Source organism: Oryzias latipes, chromosome 15, assembly GCF_002234675.1.
Source record: "Oryzias latipes chromosome 15, ASM223467v1".
Lineage (NCBI taxonomy): Eukaryota > Metazoa > Chordata > Actinopteri > Beloniformes > Adrianichthyidae > Oryzias > Oryzias latipes.
Genome location: NC_019873.2, coordinates 19,892,976 through 19,915,855, shown reverse-complemented (window position 1 = coordinate 19,915,855; position 22,880 = coordinate 19,892,976). Strand labels below are relative to the sequence as shown.

General features: G+C 38.9%; 1 protein-coding gene across 2 annotated transcripts in view; it reads left to right on the top strand.

Moving 5' to 3' along the window:
- sh3pxd2a (SH3 and PX domains 2A) overlaps nt 1-21,393 on the top strand; it is a 53,449-nt gene extending 32,056 nt beyond the window's left edge. The window contains exons 8-15 of one of the 2 annotated variants that reach the window (XM_004077089.4): nt 588-716; nt 11,221-11,334; nt 14,196-14,279; nt 16,524-16,641; nt 16,747-17,075; nt 17,146-17,195; nt 18,217-18,336; nt 18,585-21,393. In XM_004077089.4, coding sequence (XP_004077137.1) covers nt 588-716; nt 11,221-11,334; nt 14,196-14,279; nt 16,524-16,641; nt 16,747-17,075; nt 17,146-17,195; nt 18,217-18,336; nt 18,585-20,501 — 2,861 coding nt within the window. In that variant the 3' untranslated portion in view covers nt 20,502-21,393. The remainder of the gene's footprint in view (nt 1-587; nt 717-11,220; nt 11,335-14,195; nt 14,280-16,523; nt 16,642-16,746; nt 17,076-17,145; nt 17,196-18,216; nt 18,337-18,584) is intronic. The other variant, XM_011484398.2, reaches the window with a different exon arrangement.
- The last annotated feature ends 1,487 nt before the right edge of the window (nt 21,394-22,880 follow it).

Here is a 22,880-nt window from a genome sequence, read left to right as displayed (position 1 = left end):
GCTCTAGTGTTTCACAGAGACAGAGGGCCATCCCTCTGAGCTCAGCTCCAGCCCCTTCATCTGGTTCTATTTAAGGTTCCCAGTGCCGACTCTTATGATTGGCGTTCACAACCCCCCTACTCTTCCTCCAGCTCCAACCCCAGCTGAGGAGAAGGAACCTTTTTAGTAGATGGTTTATTTTCCGAGGGAAACTATTTCTTTCTCTGGTTCTACTGTCCTGCCCTCAGCTGGCCTTAGCTCACTCTGCCATCTCTGCACAACTCCTTAAAACGTGCACACTTTTCTGCGTTTACTTGCTTGAACACGGACTACTTTGGCCTTAAGGATGAATCCACTTCAGTGAAGCAGGATGGGCTCGTCCTTTACTTTTGGAGTTCTTCTCTTTCACTAAACCTCCTGCACCTTCAAGGCATCTGTTGCATCTATATGGCTAGACTCTGGGGAAGATGCACTGAACCCTGTGAATATTGCTATTGGCTAAGCTCAACACACAAAGTGGCCTATGGCACAGCGGGTGCCCAACAGTCGTTCTCGTGGACCTATGGCTGGCAGCTGGCTGACAGCATGTTTTTTTCCATCAACTCCAGGTCTGGATGCATCGGATCCTATGCTTCTCGAGCAGTATGTGGTGGTGGCTAATTACGAGAAACAAGAGCCTGCAGAAATCAGCCTGCAAGCAGGGGAGGTCGTGGACGTCATTGAAAAGAGTGAGAGTGGTAAGTAATCAACACGACAAGCATGCACACAACATGTGTCCGACTCAGATAGGTTTGTTCATTATTTAGTTTAAACATTTCCCCCAAAACTCAAATGCTTCACCTCTTTTGTTGCCCAACCCCATCTGGAGGCTCGCTTTGGCTCACAGTCAGTCCTAATTTTTTTTTTTTTTTGCCTGTTAGTTTGGGCTAAAAGCCAAAATGTTGCCTTTAGCAAAAGGAATGTCTTCCAGACTCGTATTAATTATTCCACCTCACAATAATGGAAAGCCGGTGGGACACGCTGGGTTTACAAATGCCAGCTGCTGAGACTCCTTAGTCAGCTGTTCAACCTTTGCAAAGACAGAGCCAGGAAGTTGCTTGGGAGACGTTTTTTTTACAGCATTCCTTTATGTTTAATGGGTCATCTGCAAGTTCATTTCTTTTAAATTGCAAAAAGAAATACAATGTGAAGCTTTCTTTGAGAGACTGTAAGGAAAAGAGTAGGGTGAGAGGCATGGGCCCGGTAACAAGGTTTGACTTTAACGGTGTGCTGAGACAGTAAAACAGTAATGGGATTCATGTGTTCTTCACAGACTTGGAGGGGGAAACGGTGACCAGGAAGGCAGTTTGACTTGGGTTTCATGATGGGTGTGAGTGCCACTCAGGCCTCAAGGAAAAAGATCCACAGATCTGGATCTCTTTGAAGTGTCACGTGTCCTGCCTTAGGGTCCATGTATGTTTTCCCTCCTCGCTCTAACAGAATCTCAGCCCAATGGGGAGCCAATGTGAGGCGGATATTCCAACACCTTGAAGTCTTGTACCAGGGGCCTTATACAAGCTCTTTCCTCCATGAATTTTAAATGGGCAGTTCTGGGATTTTTTAACTAACCACCATGAGGAGTTGGTGTTGTTGACCTGTTTGTGGATCTCATGTGGATTTTATTCACATCTCATAGCTGATTTATGGTTTCCATGTTCCTTTCTTTATTATTCTTGCTGAGCACATTTATCTTGGATTTGGCTTGTTTTTTAAAGACATTCTAGAGGGAAAAACAATAGACTGCATGTTTTTTCAAAAATGACCCCCATTTCTTTTTGACAGTTTTATAACACAGTGACACTTCTGTAGAAATAATTATGACCCAGTTGCTTGCATTAGCTGGAATCTTTAGACCTCCTACACATCAATATGTGAATACACAGCTGCAAGCTTCACATTGGGAGTCACAGTGTTGACTGCAGGTTCGAACAAGGATTCTCTGGCTTTCCTCAGCTGATAACTTTTTTTTAATCATTCAGTTTTGTGCCGTTCTGTGATGAAAGCTTTTGCAAGTTTTGTCTTTCACCCAGGAAAAAGTGAGGGCATTACAATGACTGCACCACAGTTTGTGGCTGTGAGCATTTATTAAAACATCCGTACCTTGAGATATTTAATATATTCCTAAATATTGGTCAGTTGTGTAAGTAAACTAATCTTTCTTCACTTTTTTCGGCCGGCTGTTCTGAGCCAAGAAAGAATTTTCCATTGCACTTGCATGACAGTATCGTTTGTCTCGTGGCCTTTGTTTCAGTTGGAACAGTAGTTGCGGTTGTCATGCGTGTAAAGATGCTATCACAGATGTATAAAGCCTTCTGAAAATCCTTAGCACAATCAGATGTTTTTTTTTTTAAACTCATTAGAATATCTTTCAATAGGAGTTTACGCCATAGACTACTATATCATCTGTCTGTTTTTGAGCATTTGCCAGAGGGGAGATGATGGCTCAGGAGTGCAGTTTTGCATGGAGAGACTCGGGGAGAAAATGGAAAAAGCCATTTCTTGCCAAAGGTAGTGGTTCAGAGAGGTTGGTTCATTAAAAGGGCTTAATGGATCCTCCAGGATACCTCCTCAGTTTTCACCATGTTGGAAAGAAGTTTACCAAAATTAAACTTGAAACTTTGTTGGTTTGTTGAAATGTTTTGGATTCAGTGGTTTAACCTTTAACTCTTAACAGAAAAAGTAGAAAACTGCATGTAATTCTTGAAAAATGACAGTAATTGTGGCTACTGTTTTCCTCCTGCACCACAGGGGCATCTCACATGGCTGGGACAGTTTGTGCTATTTATGTTAAAGAGAATGTTTAGGATATGGGTTTAATAAAAAAAAAATAGTCTCAAACTCATCTCAAAATGGTCTCAAAGTATTCTCAATTTAGTCTATACAAGTTACAGGGTGACAGTTACATTGACAAAACATTTTGAGGGAATGAAACCTACAAAACCAAGTTGGGAGCGTCTGAAGACAAACAGTAAAAAACTGATCTCTAAATTACCACACATATGGCCTCAGGGGAATACTTGCCAGTCCTCCGAAATTTGATGATAACTTTCTTTGTTTACAAAAAAGAGATGACAATTCTATTGGAAGATCAAAGGTCACAACACATCAAGGTCATCGTTAGTTGGTGGGATTTCTTGTCAGCACCTTTGATTGAGTCATTCTAGTCGATGAGTGTTGCCTCATGAAACATATACTGTATGTAAGGGAGCTTAGAAGCAGCTTAAGACAGATGTGGACACCTATTAGTTGAGATTTAGTTGAGCAGGGTCACCTGCTGTGCCACAAGAAATTGTTCTTATTAGGTGAAATAGATGGGAAAAGAAAGGGATTTGGAGAACATCCTTGAAATTTTCAAAATAAAACCACATGTGCGGACTCTACAAGTTATCTTATATTTTTAAGAGTCTGGCCAAATGAACATTGCTCAGACTGCCACCATTGACTGTATATGAGAACTGGACTGAGTGAGTGTGACGTCAGCTGTAGAAAGCAGTGACTGGTACCAGTTGGTCCGAATTAACATTTCCATAGCAACCACACTCCCCAATCAGAGCGAGCTCGGGAGAATCTGTCAATCAAAGGTTTCAAACTTTTATCTAGGCATGTGATTGGCCAGTTTATAACTTGAATAACTTGAACTATAGAAACAATATCATTTAAAAAGTTAGGATTAGCAAGAATTGTTTCTCTGACTAATATAACGACTGAATGATGGCTGTTGTTTTTCAGTACAAGTATGTGTGATTTTGGCTTTTTAGAACCAGCAGGTTCTTCCTGTTTGGAACACAAAGGGGGAGACTAGTCACCCAGTCCAGTCTTCATATACGGTCATTGAATGCTATGCATTGAAACACACGACTTAGTTCAAAAGTTTGGACATATTGTCCATTCATGGACTATATACCTAAACTTTTGGCTGGTGCTGCTTGTCCTAAATGAAATCTAGACTTGCTTATTTATTTTAACAAGACAATTTATGCTTTTAATAATTTCAGAGATCCCAAAACCTGGGTAAATCCTACTGTATGTTTCCTCTCCAATCTTCTACGTAAAGTAGATTTAGAGCAGGGTTCACCAACCTTTTTGAGACCGAGGGCTATTTCATGGGCACCAAGTGGTATGAAGGGCGCCACTAAAAACCTCCTAGCCCCCCCCCCCCCCCCCCCCCCCCCCCCAAAAAAAAAATTGTATTTGCTCATTTTACACACAAAAACATGCATGAATTTTCTAGACTCGTATTACAGGGGGGGTCAAACTCAGTTGCAGAGGGAGCCTAAATTCAAAACAGACTTTAGGTTGCAGCCGAACAAGATAAATATTTATTGAACACACTAAAGCTAAACTTTTAAACCTTTAAAACTTTAACTTAATTTTAACTTTTTAAACATAAATGTAAATAAAAACAGAAAGGAATATTAATCCTCACATTAATGGATTACTCAACCACCTCAACCTCTTCTCAAAATCTTTACATTACATGAATCATAAGAATGTCCAGAAATTGTGTAATTTATTTGATCTATTTAAACTTTTGTAATAGACCCTTACTTTTATTGATTATTTTTTAAGTTATTTTTGTTTACATATTTGGGTTTTCTTTGTCTACCTTTATCTCAGAATTGATATTGTTGTCATTGGCAGACATGCCGTGGTTGTTTGATGAATATTTGCTTCAATAAAAAAAAAAAAGATTGTTTGTTGGGTGCATTCCCTGCGGGCGCCACAAGGGGTGCTCGCGGGCGCACTGGCGCCCGCGGGTACAGGGTTGGTGACCCCTGATTTAGAGTAATAGAAATTTTTGAAAAAAAAAGGTTCATTTTTGTTTGCAAAAGTCTTGTAGCTTCTACTTTCCGTATTGCTCAACCATATTGTTGTTAAATCAAAATCCTGTGTTTTTTTTAAGCAGGAGAATAAAAGGGAGCATTAGGGCTGAGCTTCAGTGCTGCTGTAGCTCAAACCTTGAGTTTACCAACCTGGTATGTGCAGTTTCAGCAAGAACAAGTTTCCTTGTATAACAGAGGAAAAACCCTATAATTCTTGTCAACAAACCACCAAAGACATTATATGTAAAGCTTGCCAAGTGTTAAATGTTTTTTTTTTTTTTTTTTAGAAGAGGTTGCAACAGCAGATGGAAGACACATTATCCCTTTGGAGTAATCCCCATCCTTCACATTCCTTCAGCCTAGCATTGGAAGCACTAATGACCATCTCAAAAAATTAGGCTTATCCTGTGTTTTCTCCAGATATGAAAAGTCAAAGACACAGGAGGAAGATTAGGGAAGCTGAAGAAAAAGGAGAACTATAATGCACAGAAATTAGTCAAATTAGCTGTAAAGATAGTTTTCTTTTACTTTTGGCATTAGTCGTTGACTTAAAGCCACAGTTTAAGGGGGGCTGTGAGACTTTAAAAGGCTGCTGTGTCCACAGATCAGCGGAATCTTAGAGAGCCAGGGGCTACGGCGTCGTTCAGACCATAAGAGATGCTTTCAGAGTCTAAGGGTTGTTTCTTGGGTCAACATCAGCTCTTAAAAGTCGTTTTGTGCCGTTTTGACCCACATTTTTCCACATGCTGGAGCGGCACAGGTAACTGAACCCCGGTCTGTTTTTGAGAGCTGTAGGTGGCTGTGTTGGGGGCTGTAGGCTCAACCCCTGTGCTTTGATACAGGATCTACTGTTAATAAATACAGGAGCTGGGGATGAATGGGGGTCTCTGCCGCTGTACTCCACAGTGGTGTCGGGTGTCTGCAGGGCTGCTGCGACTCTGCATTCCTCATCATTTCTTGCCCCTGAAAAAAGAGAAAAGCCTCCTTGTGCTGCTGAGTCTGTGGTTCTCAGAGTCACGCTAAATGGAAGACACATTTCATTACAGTTTGAAGCTAATTTGCGGCTAACATAAACTCGTACTTCTGAATGTCAAAGGATATCAAGCTGCATTGCAGCATCACTTTGCGTTGTGCATGGAGTTGCATATTTAGCAGGTTTAACTGATTCTATTCAAACCTTGTAGTGTCTTTATGATTTTATTAATATTATTTATTACTTATTATTTAGGTTTTCCACTTGACTGTAGAATATCTAACAAATCTGTGATACTTTCTCGCAGCTGAGAATCTGCTGTTGATTACAGTAAAAATGAAAGCGGAGCTGTTAAAACGGATAGTTTCCAGATGGCAGAAAGTGTCAGAAAGATAAAAAAAGATCTTAAAAGAACTGTCCTCTGTTGTTATATTATGTTGCCTGGTGCAGTATGAGTTAGAGTGGGTTAGGTGAGGCTGTGAGTCAGGAAAGGCTGTTTTTACAGCATTTTAACATGCATCTGTTAATATGGTATGTGTGTATGCTATGGTTATCTGAATAATTGTTCATATGTTGCACTAATGTACTAGATGACACTTATTCAATTCCTCCTTTGCTTCATGAAGTCAATTACGGTCTATTATTGTTATCTATTCCATTAATATGATTTGCCTTTCAAGAGGAAATGTTAGTTATTGGTCCTGTATTTTGTTAAGAAAAAAAGTGTGACTTATGTATGATTTTTTTCTTCTTTATTATGCATTTTTTTGTCATCTGCAATTTATCCTCCGGAGCAAATTTATGGTAAATAAGGTATATATGGTTTGAGTAAAAAAACAAAGTTAACATGTTCAGTTTTTAAACCTATTCAATCATTTGACCATCACTAACTAAATATCAGAGGGAAAATTTTAAATGTTTTAAAATGTTGCTGTACCAGATATACTTCATTAGAAACTTTCAAATACTTTCTGTGCAATAAACATTAACATGTAAGGAATGCCCATATTATGGAGGAACTAGAAAGTTATATTTCTAAACATTCATGGACAAAAAATAATGTGCTACCCCTCGGCCACATGTTAAAAACACAAATCAAGCCACTAATTTGTTTACATGTTGCAAAATGATATGTTAAACTGACATCTTTTAGGTAAAAAAATCTGCTGTTTTGGGCATAATTGGGCTCAAACATGCATTGAACTGTAGCAGTAAATGCTCACAGCAGACAGTTAAAGCAGAAACTTGATTACAACTTTCCTTCTGTTTAAGCTTTCAGTTTTCCTTGCTTTCTTTCGCACTGTTGTCCGAAGACAAAAAAAAACGGAAAGAAACATTTGGTTTCCTCATTTCAGAGACTGTGATGTTTGAGCTTGATGTCTGTGGTTAAAGTCTTCACATGAGAATTGTGAGTTAAACTGTTGTTTTATGCAAAAAATGACTCCCCAGATAAAGTGAAGGTGCAACCTTTAAATGTGTTTGAAGCATTTTTAATTTCGTCAGAATGTTGACCTAACAGTGTTTTGCAAAGAATGTTTTTTTTTCAGCATCATTAGGATTTGTTCCGTTATTCCTTTTGTGGTTAAAACTACAGCGGCTTTCCTGACATTTTAAATATTTCAGAAGGAGGAATGAAAACATAATGCAGCGATTAAAAAGAAGAAAAAAAAAGCTAATGACTTGATATGATAGAAGAGCATATGAATTGCATTTCCTGACAAAATGAGAAAAGCATTTTATTTAAATCTGTAGATGTGGCGTTGAAAAGGAAGCAGGCTAGTCTCTTTATGTAACAAAACACACATTTCATCCCCCAAATCCATCAGTTCACTAACTAAGCTCAGAAGAATTTTATCTAACTTTTCTTGATCCATTTTTTTAAGGTGGACTGTCTTTTTACCCTTATGTTCTTACATTGTACAGCCTTTTATCTGATAGAATATGCAGGCCTGAGATGTTATCCAAGTTTTCTGGGTCAAACACGGATAAGTGAATATAAACAAACACCGGACATCCATACGGGTTTAGGAATGGCATCATAAAAAAAAGAGAGTTGTGTAATTGAAAAAATGTCAGTTTAGCGACCGGAGAGCTGCAAAACAGCTGTTTTTTTATGTAGTGATGTTACTAAAAAGTTGGTGTCGTTTATGGCAGTAAGGTAGCGGATACACACAAGAAACTTCCCTGTGTGAGACTTTATCAAGAAAAATTTCAAAAGATTTAAAAATATCTATATGAAAGGTTTGACATTAAGTCTGGTTTCCCTTTGCTAAAGTACATTAGCGGTGGGTTTTATTAAGCCTAAAAAAAGGACTTTCTATCCCTGCATTTCAAACAACAGCAACCTGCAGTGCTTGTAAATTACAGTAAGAGTGCATTTTTGGTGTGTTTTTGTGGCTCCTTCTGAGGTTGACTTAGCTCAGTCTAAGCACTTACCATATGGAGTGATGGGCGAAGCACATAAGCACAGCTGCCCTTGCCTTCAGGAACAGCATATATGTGCTCAGTCCCAGAGTGGCTTTAGCTTGTATGTATATTCAGCCTTTTGAGCATGTACTTTTAGTTTAACAGTATTTTTTACCTTTGCTCACTCTTGTATCGAGTGTTAATTTGCTGAAGTACTCTTCTTTTGCCCTTTTGGGATGAAACTGAATTTGCTGGAGGCTTTTTAAAACTTTTTCCGTATTGATGGTTTATGTACCATGAACAAAGTTTATGTCGGTTTTCATTAGTCATTTTATAGCACATGTCACATTTTATTCAACAGTTTTAATAACACGTATCAGCTGTTACAACATTTTGATTCCTTTTCAATCAATTTAATTTCAGGTTTGTTGTTAAAATTTAATAAAATATATAATTTTTTTTTACATCTGTTTGAAATTTTTGGACTTTTTTTGCAGGAAGAAACAAAGTATCAATTTGAAATTCTTATGTTCTGATTTATGCGGGCAGCATTTATTACTTTTTTGTGGCTTACAGTGATTTATTGTTTTGGGGATTTTCTCAAGCCAAAGCTTTTGTTCAAAAGCTGAGCGTATTACATGGTTTTGATACATCTCTGACTGCTGGCCAGCAATCCTCAGAGTCAAGCAGCATCTTTCTATCTGTGTGCGCTTGCACTTTGTGCCAAATAGCTCAGGATTTTTTGTTATGCTGTAGCTTTGCAAGTTTTGCTGTTAAATGAATAACTCTGCACATGAATCATGCAGTGCAATAGGCTAAAAGGCCTGGAAAGAGTTTCTTTGTTATTGCTCTCACTGAACGAGACACGCATTACTCTGTCAACATAATATTTGTGGTTCCTTGAGATCCCAGATAATTTGTGGACAGGCACATATAAGTGAAGTCAGTGGCAGTCAGTTGTTGTCCTCACCAGAGTGGGGATTGGCTAAAACCAAATGTTGTTTTAAGCATTTTATAACCAAAGCTTCTTTAAATCACCTCAAAACTTGAAACTATGTAAAATAAAATAAAAATTATTGAGGTAAGAAACGTTTTTTACCTTAATGGTAGATTAAATAATTATAATAATGTCAAAAAATAGGCTGTGTTAAAAAAAAAGGTAGTTTGACTAAACTATGAAAGTCTTATGGAACTATTTATCCTCTGTATGGGTCGCCCACACAGCTGTCCGCCATGTTGTATTCTGTTACCACAACAAATAGTGTGTGTGTGTGACAGATTAAATATAGAACCGTTTTTCTTCTAGATTTGTCTTCTACCTCACTTGCCAAGAAGTGCTGCCTCAGCCTCTCACATGGCACTTTTATTTGTCTTTACACGAGATGATACATTTCACAAATGTTGTATGGGTTTTCACAAGTTGTACAAACACAAAATAAATATTCATCATATTTGATGTCTATATATATATTTATATATATGTTCTACCTGTTTGAAATGGAACATATTTCTCAAATGATCCATTATTTTCTGAATTCTTTTTGAAATATTTTAAACTATAAAAACATATTTGTTTTTGTAAAAAAAACAAAACTACAAAATAATAATCATAGTTGGTTATTTATTAGACATTAGATGATTTTAAACATACCTTGTATTTTCAAGTTAGTGAGTCTAAAAATCATTTCCAGCTGCTTCTGTCCTTTACTAAATGCCTTGGGAGCACCACATAATGTTGTTTGTTTTGTTGCAAGATAAATAAAAATAACAAAAGAAAAAAAAAATACTTTCCCTTACAAAAGTTTTGGCAGCTATGTTCTGTGCTCTGCCTAATTAGTCAGAATGAGAACCAGCTAAATTTTAGCCCAGATTTTGACAATAGAGCAAAATTCATAGATTTAAGGTAATTTAAAGAAAAGTAGGTGCTTACAATGTATTATCTCGTTGGTGTGTTTTTCCCCTCATCCATCCTTTTCAGGGTCACAGGGTTGCCTGAACCTTTCCCAGCTACTGTTGGTCAAAGGCAGCATACACCTTGGACAGGTGGCCAGACTGTTGTGAAGCTGTGTTGCACTAAAAAGATAAAAAATAAAAAGTAGGAAAAAAAACTTTACTTTGATCACACTTAATTTCCCAGTCTCCCTTTACTTGCTCTGCATAGAGAATTACACTGGAACCGTTTCATGTAATATATATTTTTGGTGTTATTGGTATTTCAACAAGTAGACATCTGTGTAATACTGAAAAAATGTGTATGAAATAAGTCCATACTCTATGGCGGTTAGGCTCTGGGTTGATGACATTTTGCATGCTTGAGATGAACTCGGACCATAGATGAATACATCCCAGAGTCTAGACGCTGATGGTGGTTAAAGGTCAGAGCAATCAAAAGCATCGCACCAGTTGGAGAGCGGGGTGGAAGAGGACCAGCAAACAGTCTAGAATATAAAGAGAAGATATGATTGTGATTGGCTGAGAAGAAAGACGGGCCATTTAGCTATTGGTTCAAAGTGAAGGCCTAATTGATAGTGGTGTGTAGAGTGATGTACGACATACTTGTAAGTGAGGTAGATCTTCCTTATTAAAATTGCCAAAGCTTCACAATCTGGGTTATAACAATACAGAATGATGTGAAATTAATATTATTATTAAAACCTGAATAAACGTTTCTTTGTTTAATCTCCCTTACTAGTCATATACCCCCTTTGAGACAACTTTGGTTGTAAATTGGTGCTTTATATGAAATATATTAAAACATGCTGCAGTATTTTGGTAATGGAAGAAAAGTGAATTTCCGTCAGGTTGTCCAGATGAGGATCTGGTCTCAAAATGGCCATCTAAAAGTGAAGCAAACCAAATGAGCCAGATCCACCAGATTGAACTGGTCCGAATACACCCATGAGGAGACCCATGACTCTCTATATTCCATCTGATATCAGAAGACGCTTTAACTTCCAACATTTTAAGTTCAGGCTGACACGGGCTTTTGTGTTTCAACAGGTTGGTGGTTCGTCAGCACCGCAGAGGAACAGGGTTGGGTCCCCGCCACTTATCTCAACTCCCACAGTGGCACTAGGGACGACTTGGAGTTGGGTGCCACCAAAGCAGGGGAAGGTAAGTCCCTTTGCACACTTCCAGCCTCACAAAAGCACAACCCTGTGCACTGTTACACACTGACACACATGCTACAGCGCCGGTCCTCAACTCCCGCTCTTTGATCAGCAACAAAGTGGGGAAAACTTTGCCCCGTCTCGCCGCAGCCAGCCTGTGCTGACAGCTCAGGCCCAGTTGCTGTGAAGGCCTCTTTCTGTCTGCCTGCCATTACAAGCATACTTCAGTGTAGATGCATACGTGGGTAAACAGCAAGAGGTGCCAGGAGAGACTAAACCACAATGTATGAAGGGATGTACTGTGCAGTAAATCAATGCACAGGAGAGATACAGGCCATTATTAAAAGATATGACCACCATGGAGTGAGCTCATGAAAGAAGCATTCAGCACTCTGAAGCATCGACTATTTAGCAATCAGTGCTGTTTAAATTACCGTGGATTTAAAGAAAGCAAGCTCTGACTTGGCTCTTTCGTGCCACAGTGTGCCCCCCCCCCCCCCCCAAAACACTGAAACTGAATGTTGACTTTAAGTTTCATGACCTTATTTAAGTCAGAGAGGACACCCTGATAACAAACATGCTACACTGAGTTTTATTTGCCAAAATATAAAGCTGCCATGTAGATCTTCTTTTCAGTCAGAGCTATTTAGCCTTCAACACTTCTCATCTCATCTCTAGCATTTCCAGAAAACTAAGTGCAATTAGTGTCACACACTTGCAACAGATTGCAAAGTAGAAGTAACTTTGTGGGGGAGAATACATGGAAAAATGTACAGCTCCAATCTGGCACTCTTATCTTCTCTGTATGCTGGGGTTTGTTAGCTCTTTCACTGCACAAGTCGAACAAATCGTCAATGTAATTAGCATTTTTTTGTGTGCAGTTACTCAGAGGAATGGTATGAGTCTCATGAAGCTTTTCTTTGTTATTCTTTAGCTCACTTTGCAACTGCATTCACAGTGAAAAAAAGCCCAAATTTTAGTTACCATAGACTGGATTTTGAGTTCTTTATTCTTTAAAAGCCATTACAAGATGGCATGTTTGAAAGTTCCATCTCTTTTGATTTATGCTTTCTTTAAAAAGAGACTCAAGGGTTAAATGGCTTTTACGTCTATCTAAAATAAAAATATAAAAAGCCCTGAAGCTTTGATCAGGAATGCCAAAAATTATTCAATTCCCACACCGATCATCTTTTGATCTATTTGATCGCAGGTTTTTTTTTTAATTTTTATTATGATTAGGCCATTTTTAGCCAAAACAAAAAAATGAGTAGTTCTCTAAGACATAGTTTCTGCAGAGCAGCAAGAGTTCACTAGAAATTTGCCACTGAGGTGTGTGGGACTGTTGGCACAGAGTCAGATGCCAGCCCAGATGAGGAAAAAGAACACATTAATAAGTCTATTCATCTACATGTGGATGCATTAGAATGGAGTGGAGCAGGGAGCTTGTGGCTTATCAGTTGTAGATTTTTTGTTGTTGTCACAAAATAGCTCTTTTTAAAATCGCATTTTTTCTGCTGTTGCTGCTCATGTCGTCTGATCATGATTTCAGTACTCAAGTATATTCTTAATTTTCTTAATATATGTCCTCCATCATAAGAAAAATGACAACATAACATGTTAAAAACACCAAACACCAAACACCAAAAACATGATTTTTTTAAAGTGGGTATTTAAAACCAGGTGAAAAAAGTCTATTTAAAAGGATTTAAAAGTTCTTTTGGTTTGAGTAATTGCCAGATAACTTCTAAGCTTTGCAGTTTAAATAGATTAGCAAATATCTTCAAACTCAAGCTTTATATGCTTTCCATTGAAATTATGTCTTTACGTTACAGGTGACGTGTCTTTTTTCAAATCCTCTTTGTTTAAGATACCAACCTGTTGTCATCCTTATTTAGCTAAACTTCCCACACAGATTTAAAGCCCCACTCCGATGAAAATCATGTCCCAATGTTTTTCAACATGTATCTTGTGGTGTTTTCTGATGATTAATGACATATGAAGAAAATTAAGATAAAAAATGGTTGTGAATCAGAAGTGAATCCGTCTTCACCAAGTATGAATGAGGAGTGAATGAATAATGGACACATTGGAAGCGCTTTGAACGTCAGAAAAAGTGCAGATAAATCGAATCCATTATTATTTATTTTAGAAGTAGACAAAAAAATTGCCATTGGAAAAAACGTGTGGGCGGGTCACAACCTGCATGCTCAGAGCTTTTAGCAATAGGGAGGGGAAGGGTGGGCAGGGTTGCTCCACACCAATGGTCCTGCCCAAATTGAGAGGCAAATTTTGGATGAACTACTGCTGTTCTGCAGAAACTAAGTCCTAATTTCTGCCTAAAAATGGCATAATCATAATTAAAAGACCACTAGGAATACTTTTACAATAGATCAAAAGATGATCAGAGTGGGACTTTAAAGACACCATCCCCCTGCCGCCACAAGATCTTAAATCTAGTGAACGTTATAACTAGTTCCTCCCTTGTCAAAAACATTTAGGGGAACATGAACACTCTGATGTGTCCTTCCCGAACAGGTGGTGCTCTCAATGGCTCTACTAATTGGATTGCATTCCTGCAGCAGCAATGTGCTTCCCAGATGCTCCAGCACAACAGGATAGGAAAACTAACAACATCCCAATTACAAGCCAAAGAGGAGACGTCTCAGTTTAACACTTCCTGTGTAACCTTCATCCCTCCTCTTTAACCGTTCATCACGTTCTCTTCTCTGGTCTTGTTTTTATGTCCTCCATGTTGCTAATAACAGGGTCAGAACCGTCATTTCTTTGCTGTGTTTGTGTACCATTTACGTCTACTTTTCATGTCTCCATGTTTGTTGTCGTCTGGTCTCCATGTGCGTGTGTCAGTTACTAAGCGACATAAGGCTCACTTGAAGAGGCTCGACCGGAGATGGACGTTGGGAGGCATCATCAGCCGCCAGCAGAGCCGAGGTGAACCGAGACAAACGCTGCATCACCTCCCTCTCCGTTTTTCCTGTTTTTTTGTGTTATTGTCCTCCTCACACTGTCTCATTCATTGTTTCTTTCCACGTGACCTGCTGTTTTCTTGCAAACAGATTTATCATGTGCCAAAAAGGCAACACAACTAACCACTAACTGATGTTCAATAAAAGAGCCTGGAAAGTTAGATCAGCACTTTTACATGTGCCGAGTATTGATTGTAAGCATAAATGATCTTACAGAACTGCTTCATGCAAACGTTTTTATTACAGTTACAAACTGTGAGCCAAAACCGTTTTATTCAGAAAAAAATAAAAGGTTGTTCTGTACCAGCTCATCTGAAAGTAGTTACATAATAGCCTTTGGAATGCCTGAGGCTGCATTTTCAAGCCATATTTTACTTTTCATGGGGAAATGAAACCTGTATGTAGATATCTAATGAGTTTTTAGGAGAAACTGACATTTATCCTGCTGTGAGGCAGGATAAACCAGAGTTTTTGCAAAGTCTTACTAAGTAAAAAAGACCACAGATTTGGTCGCAAACATGGATTTATTAATACAAATTAAAAAAAAAAGATGGGTAGTGAAGTAGCCTTTCATTTTTTATATGTCTTATGCTACATTCACTCCGGCAATGTGACGTGCATTCTTGAACGTGCGCACGCATGTTGTGTTCCTCGTAGACTGTTGCTACCCGATGCCAGCATATGTACCCACTCCAGGCTTTTTCTTTCACAGCTCTATCTATATATAAAAGACTTTGTGTCGTATAGAATTCCAGCCGGACACAAACCACAATTATTTATTTCTCCTTCATGATCACTTTTCAAACGGTTGGCACTTCCGTGACTTGAAAAGGATGCCATCCATGCGTCACTACCAAATCTGAGTCCCTGATTGGTGAAAATTCCACTGATTTAACTTTTTACTTGTGTTCAATGGACGCGCGATTTGTACATAAATACCGTATGTGCATTTACATAGACTTTTCATTGGAAGCGGTCGCTTAATAAAATACAATGTAATGCTGCAATGAATGACTTATAGTAGTTTAATGCCAACAACCGCTTTCCTTTCACCCTCTTCTGCAGGTTGTAAATCTTTTGATAATATTCATATCACTTTTGTGCAAATAAATTTAGACTCAAACTACTCGGTTACCTTTGAGGCACCTTGAACGATCGAGCATGCAGTAAAAAAGTCTGCTAATTCAGTCTGCAGCGAGTTCGCTCATGTATAAATAGGTAAGACAATAGCATTGAGCATTTCATTGTTTGTAAATGAATCATGACCAGCTGGTATAGATCTGTCTTTTACATGCTGTGAGTATGGTATTGAACAGCCCAGGCATAGATTATTCCATGTATAGAGCACTGAAGTGCTCTCTATACATGCAGTGGAATAATGAGACGTATGGTGACTGACATGTATAGCGTATTTAACTGAGAAATTAAAGCACATAATATTGAAACGTGTTGTCAGCAGCGTCCACACTGATAAAATTCCAATAAAAGTGAATAATTTACTTTCTAAAGGGAATTGAATTCAAGGAAAATTATATCGTTTCAAAAATTTTGGAAAGTCTGTTTTATTAACTTCTATTAGTTTTTGATAAAAAACTCTTCCTTTGCATCTCATGAACTGAATATTTTGTGTATAATAGAAATGATTGATATCTAATAGAATTTTAATAGTCAGAATAAAGTTTAAAGTCATTTTCCACTACCAGGGTGACCTGGTGCTCCAACTGGAGCTCCTAAAGTGCTGTCACAATGTATTTTCCACAATTGCAACTCTTTTTTTTCATGGTTACGTAATGCTGCACATTGCTATAAAATGAGCTAATGTACAACACATCCCATCTGTTTAAAGCTGGATGAATTCAATCTGCTGTGATGGCAAAATGTACTTTTAAAATCCCCCAACTCTTAACGGTGTCACCCGGGTATTCGCTGTGTTACGACATCATTTTGGCTAAGTAGAGAAATTACAGATAAATCCCAAAGGCCAGAAATACATTTGAAAACATCTGGCAGCTGAACAACCTGCCAGAGAGCTGATCCAGTTCAGGAGATACATCTCCGCTCCCATTTCATACAGGATGAAACTTGTTTTTTTAGAACAAAAAAAAAAAAACACAACCACAAATAATGTTAATACAGCAATATATATATATGTATAAGTTCTGTAAAAATTGAGATGTAATAATGATTTTGATGACCTCTTCTTTTGCAGAAGAGAAGTACATAACGCTGCAGCCATACTCCAGTCAGGGCAAAGACGAAATAGCTTTTGAAAAAGGAGAAATTGTGGAGGTGATACAGAAAAATCTGGAAGGTTGGTGGTTCATTAGGTATGCAACCCTTAGAATTGTTTACAGCTTTAAAAAAAAAATTCAAAATAAAGATCTGTATGTGTATTTATTTCTTTTTATTTATTTATTTGTCATGGCTAATAGGTACCAGGAGAAGGAGGGCTGGGCTCCAGCCTCTTATCTCAAGAAGGTAAAAGATGATTTCTCTCCTCGTAAGAAGACTGCAGCGGGCCCGGTGGAAATAATCGGAAACATCATGGAGATCAGCAACTTGCTAAACAAGAAGGCTTTGAGTGAAAAGGACGTGCAGACTGAAGGTGTCCCGGAGAGTCCTCAGGTTGTCAGGAAGGAGATCAGTTTGCCAATCCCGTGTGGTGACTCCAGCCCGGGGAATGGCTCGCAGGACGGGAAAAGCAAAGCAGAGCCCAGCTCACCTGCTGTAGCTCGTATTGCCCCACATCGAGTGGAAATCGGTTAGTAAGCAGATATTTGTAAGTCATAGTATCTCTGAAAATAAAACTTTTTTTCCCCCCTTTATTGTAGGTTCTCCTGTCCTCAGGCAGAAACCTCCACCTCGTAGAGATGCAACACTGGTAAGTCTATGGTCTAGATTGGTGGTCCACAAACTTCCTTCTGAGTTTGAAGGAAGTTTTATTTTGGAAAACTACTTGTTTCTACCCACCACATCCAACTCATTCTTGACGCATGCCAAGTTGCTTAGTCATGTGTTAAAAATCCACTTGCTACTTGCTTCTTTACACAGCTGCACCGGCCGCTAAATAGAAACCCCCAAGATAGCAAAATTAACAAAAAAACAAACGTATTTAGGACGTTTTCTTTCACAGAAAGGAGCCAGCAAGAAAAAAGATCCTTTGACTTCAAAGAAAAAAAGCTGCTTTTAACACACAAAAAACGGTCTTTACTTCAATATTGACATATTGTGACAGTTGTTCCTACACATAATGGTAATAATGCATAATATTCAGCAAATTTCTAATGTTACAGTGAAGATGCTAATAAAGTTGCTCAAACTTTGACAGTTATGGGTTGAGGGAAAATCTATATCACATTTTCATGGTTCCTACACAAAATCTAGTGTATAAATTAAGTTAAAGTAGCTGCAGATATTTCACAGAGAACGATGATAAACTTTACTCTCAAAAGTTAAGAGAAATTCACCACAGCGTTGTACAGGCCGGTCCTTGAAAAACTGACTGACAGTAAACCGGTCTGTGGCCTGATAAAGGTTTAGGACCACTGCTCTAAATGACTAGTTAAAATGGTAAGTTCATTTAATAGCAAATAAAATGATTGCACTGCACTTTTCCTCAATTTCAGGGTTTTAGAGAGACTTTAGACTCTTTGCCCTGTCTGGAATAGGGATGGGTATATCACTGCCAAAATACTGAGTTAATTCAATTTAATTCCATTAAAAACCAATTTGATTAGGTTTCAAAGAGAAAAAAAAACACCTTTTGCATGAACAAAAAAGGAAACATTCATTATAAAAATGATAGATTTCAACATCAGAAACTAACTAAAAGCAGCTAATTTGATCGTTTGACATTGTTACCCATCACAATAACTAACTTCATCCATCTTGATTGAATTCAGGGGTTTCAGCTGCCCTCCCCTCCTGAGCCCCCATCAGTTGAAGCAGAGTATTACACCATCGCAGAGTTCCAGTCACGTATTTCCGATGGCATCAGTTTCAATGGAGGACAAAAGGCAGAGGTACGGACTGTTTGTGAGAAGCAGAAACACATTTTTCCAATCATATGATTGTTTCTTTTAATTTATTTGTTTTGTCTCCTTGCCTCTGGTGTTCTTTTAGATACAAAAACTCAATTACACAAAAAAGACAAATGATTGATTAAACAGAGGTACTTTAATTATGGGAACCAGTAAACTGTAATAATCCCAGAAGGAAAATAGTTTAAATTAAAACCTAATGTCATGGTTTGACTTCTGTTTTTTTTTAGGTTATTGAGAAAAATTCTGGTGGATGGTGGTACGTCCAGATAGGCGAGAGAGAAGGCTGGGCTCCATGCTCCTACATTGACAAACGCAAAAAACCTAACTTGAATAGACGAACAAGCACTCTGTGCCGCCCAAAGGTTCCTCCTCCAGCTCCACCTGTCAAAAAGCAGGATTCAGTGGAAGCAGTGCCTCCCAGCAGCCCCGGATCTGAGGCCCCAGAGTACCCTGTGCCCCCTGGGAGACCAGTGTACGAAGAACCAGAATACGACGTTCCAGCCATTGGTGATCTAGACCTTGAATCTGAATTTGAATTTCTGAGGGGAGAAGCTTCCCTGGTGGATGGAAAGAATGAGGACACCTGGTCTGAGAGAGGTTCTCATCTGTCCTCCAAGCCTTCTCCAGCCTCATCACTCCACAGCGCATCCTCTAAAATGGGGGAGTCATTTGAGGAGTGCCAGGAAGCAGAGGCAGACGAGGAGTGCATCTATGAAAACGATGGGTTCCGGCCTTTCAAGGAGACTCCAGACAGGCAGTGCAGCAGAGACTCAAACTCATCCAAGACAAGCGTCTCGTCCGAAACTGGCAAGACTACAAACCCGATATCTGGTGGACGGAGACCTACAGGCAACAAACTCAAGGCCGACATGAATGGTAGCCTGTTTTCAGTCAAACCGGACGAAGTATCCAGTCCAAAATCGGCCTGCACCGAGTCCATGCCAGACCTGTCCACTCCCAAGAAAGATCAAGAGGATAGCAAGACATCCTCTTCCAACAAGTCCTCATCCAAGTTAAGACCAGTGGTGAGGCCCAAACCGCAGCTGGCAAAAGCCTCCAGTGCAGAGAAGATGGACATCAGCACTTTGAGAAGACAGCTGCGACCAACAGGCCAACTGAAGAATGGAACCAAAGGCAAAGGAGAAGACTCTGAGACAGCTTCTGTGATTTCCTCAGAAGACTCCTTCTCCTCTCAGAGCACCTCTGATCTCTCGTCCACCTACTCCAAAGGCAGCCGGGGAGACTCAGATCTAGAGGTCAGCAACTTGTATCGCACCACAGATCCCTATGTGAAAGTTCAGGATACTGAGCTCAGCTTCCCTGCTGGGGTGGAAGTGGAGGTGCTCGAGAAGCAAGAAAGTGGCTGGTGGTACATACGTTGGGGAGATGCGGAGGGCTGGGCTCCAACTTATTATCTGGAGCCGGCCAAGCAACAAGAAGATGCAGCAGACGCAGAATCTGATGGCACCTCTAAAAAAACGGGAAATTTAAGCAAGTCCAACAGTCTGGAAAAGAATGAACAAAGGGTGCGGGTGTTAAATAACATCAACCAAAATCTTTGGAAGGTCACTCCACCAATCCCCTCAAAGCCTCCAGGCGGCCTCTCCAAACCCTCCAGTCTGTTCAGTTCCTTGAAGCAGAGTGGCACCAAACAGCAGCAGGTTGTCAGACCTCAGTCTGTCTTTATCTCCCCCCCAATCCGAGATGGTCCAAGCCCTGTTGGCTCCCTCAGGAGAAATGAGTCCCTCAACTCAACGGACCACCCGCGGGCCAGCCCCACCGTGCGGCGCAATGCCTCCTTTGGTACTCTGTCTCCCAGTCTGGCACCAAACAACATAACCCTCCCCAACAGGAAGAAATCTGGTTCCAGTAGCTCTGACTTTCTCGGTCCCGGCGCCCAGAAGAACACCCTTCCTGTATCCACCGTGAAACCCAAGCCCCACATCATCCACAACAACCTCAAAGAGGTGTACATCTCCATAGCAGATTACCTTGGTGACGAGGAGACCATGGGATTTCCAGAGGGAACGAATCTGGAGGTGCTTGAAAAAAACCCCAACGGCTGGTGGTACTGCAAGGTTCTGGACAATGGGCGACCGAGGAAAGGATGGGTCCCGTCAAATTACCTCGAGAAAAAGCACTAGCACTCATGCCTGTGGCCGTCCTCTAGACATGCATGCAAAGACTACTCTATCAGATGATTTTGAACAAGGCAAGCTTGGTATTCTCAAAAAAATTAACAAAGTTTTTCTGACAAGCAGACATATAAAAATAAAGACTTCTGGTAAAATTAGTCTGCATCGTTTAAAACTCCAAACATTGGTGGCCAAAACCAAAGAGAACACCAAAACGATTGAAAAATACAGTATTCTGCAACAATTACCTTTAACTTGAAAGAAATCCTTCCTTTTTGAACCATTTTCTGCTCATTTATTGTGCCATTAGACTTTTTATAGCTTGCTGCATGTCCAAATTGACTGATTATATCGACAAATCTGTTGAAATTAACCTTTTCTCCTCTTTTTCCTAAAACAAAAAGGTCTTGTTGCCAAAGCTGCTTAGTGTTAGTCTCATTTTGGTGCTGCATGTTTTTTTTAAATACATATCTTTATACTGTTATCATCTTTGGGTAGATGTATTATAGCCATGTCATTTTGTAATTTTTTCCAAATGAAACAAATTGTGAGCATCGGATTAACCAGTATTTTGTTGCACCTACAGAAATATTTGTGCTCGCCTCCCTTTTTTTTCTTTTCATTTTTTAAAATGTATTATAAATTTTATATTTTACAAACATTCAAAGTTCCCTTATGGCAGTCAAAAATAATATTTATTAATTGCTTAAATTCAAAAACACACTTCTTTAACAGTGCTACTCCGAAACACAATTATGTAAGAAAATTTCTGCTGGGCAGTAAATTTGACACGACGCTTATTTTGGGATGCTCACTTTTGTTTAATGTTAACTGTGTGACCAGTTAAAAAACTGAAGTGCCAAAAGAATGACTTAAATAAATGCACTTTGAAAGAATCGAATGGGCTGTCCATTTTGTGAAAAAGAAATTTGACTCTACTTTAAGTTGTTGCACATTGATGCATCAAAACGCAGATTTTTATCAACAGAAATTTAAAAAATGTATTAACCCTTGTGCTATCCTATGACCCACCCTTACTTTGACATGTTCTCCCTACCATGACAAAGGTGGATAAAGGTGGAAAGATTTCATGTAATCCATGGACACCAGTGAGGTTCACAATTCATTGAAGAAAAAAAGGTTCAATGCACTGTCTAGTGGGTCTAGATGACCCAACTCCCAACGTTAAAGTGCCTAGGATAGCACAAAGGTTAAAGTAGTTGATTTCTTAAAAATAAATGTTAATATAGTTTATTTTGAAACGATGTCTGTAGGAAGTCAGGCAACAAGTCAAAGTTGGTTTCATTTTTAGTGTCAACTGGACTTTTTCATTTCCTTCTTGAACATTTTCTTCACTTTTCTCTCAAAACGGAAACACAAGGTCAATGACGAGTGACATCACCATTGATCTTACAGGAGCAATCGCTTCCTCCCATCAATCTTGGAAGGGAATAAAGCTGTTTTCTTTCAAGTCCATCATTCTCGGGTGGGAATCATAATTCAAAGCTGGAAATCATTCAGGAGAGATGCCAATCTTTCCACAGGTAACTTGATTGAACGCATTTACCACAAGGTCAGACTCAATGCTCAAAAAACATAGAGATCTGTGTGCAAATTAGGATTGTGTGCAAAACTTAAAAAATAACTATAAATAAAATGAAAATAGATGATTTTTTAAATTGTAATTTGGCACTAAAATAACGAAAAAAGTGTATCGGGACTATTAAGAATATTCTTGTTTTTCCTCTGCCCTTGTCCTTTGGTTCAGGTGTTATAGTCTTGTTTTTGTTGATTTCTGTCCTTATTTTTTAAATATTTGAAAAACCGATTAAACTTGTAAATGATTGGCAACTGATCTACAAACTGTGAGTTAGGTTTACCCTTATTTTTTATATTCAAAATGAGAAATTACTGGTCTAAAAAAGTCTAAACATAAACATTCAAGATGCTTAATTTATCACAAGTTGCATCTGATACCCTAAATAATTTGCATACAAACAATTAAAATGACTCAAGCTGCCAACAGCAGGAGTGTATGTAAAATATTCCCATCTTTCAAAATGATTTTCCGTAAGACTAAAGACAGTTTTTCTTGTCTTTTTTTTCTTTAAGACACTTGTCAGTTTGCTCAAGTTTAATCAACAGTATCTTCTAAACTTTTACCATAACGTTATTCCAAATCTGCAATTTATTGAAACAATTGTGTAAAACATCAATTAACCAATCAGTCATTCTAACTTGTAAAGGACTTAGAACAAAGTGCAACATGTCTTTATGAAAGGAGTTCTCGGCCACTAGAGGGCACTACAAGCCAGTGTGTCAATACAGTCGTGAAACAACACTGTTTCCTCGCTCACCAAGAAGACCACTTTGCTGAATTGATTAAAG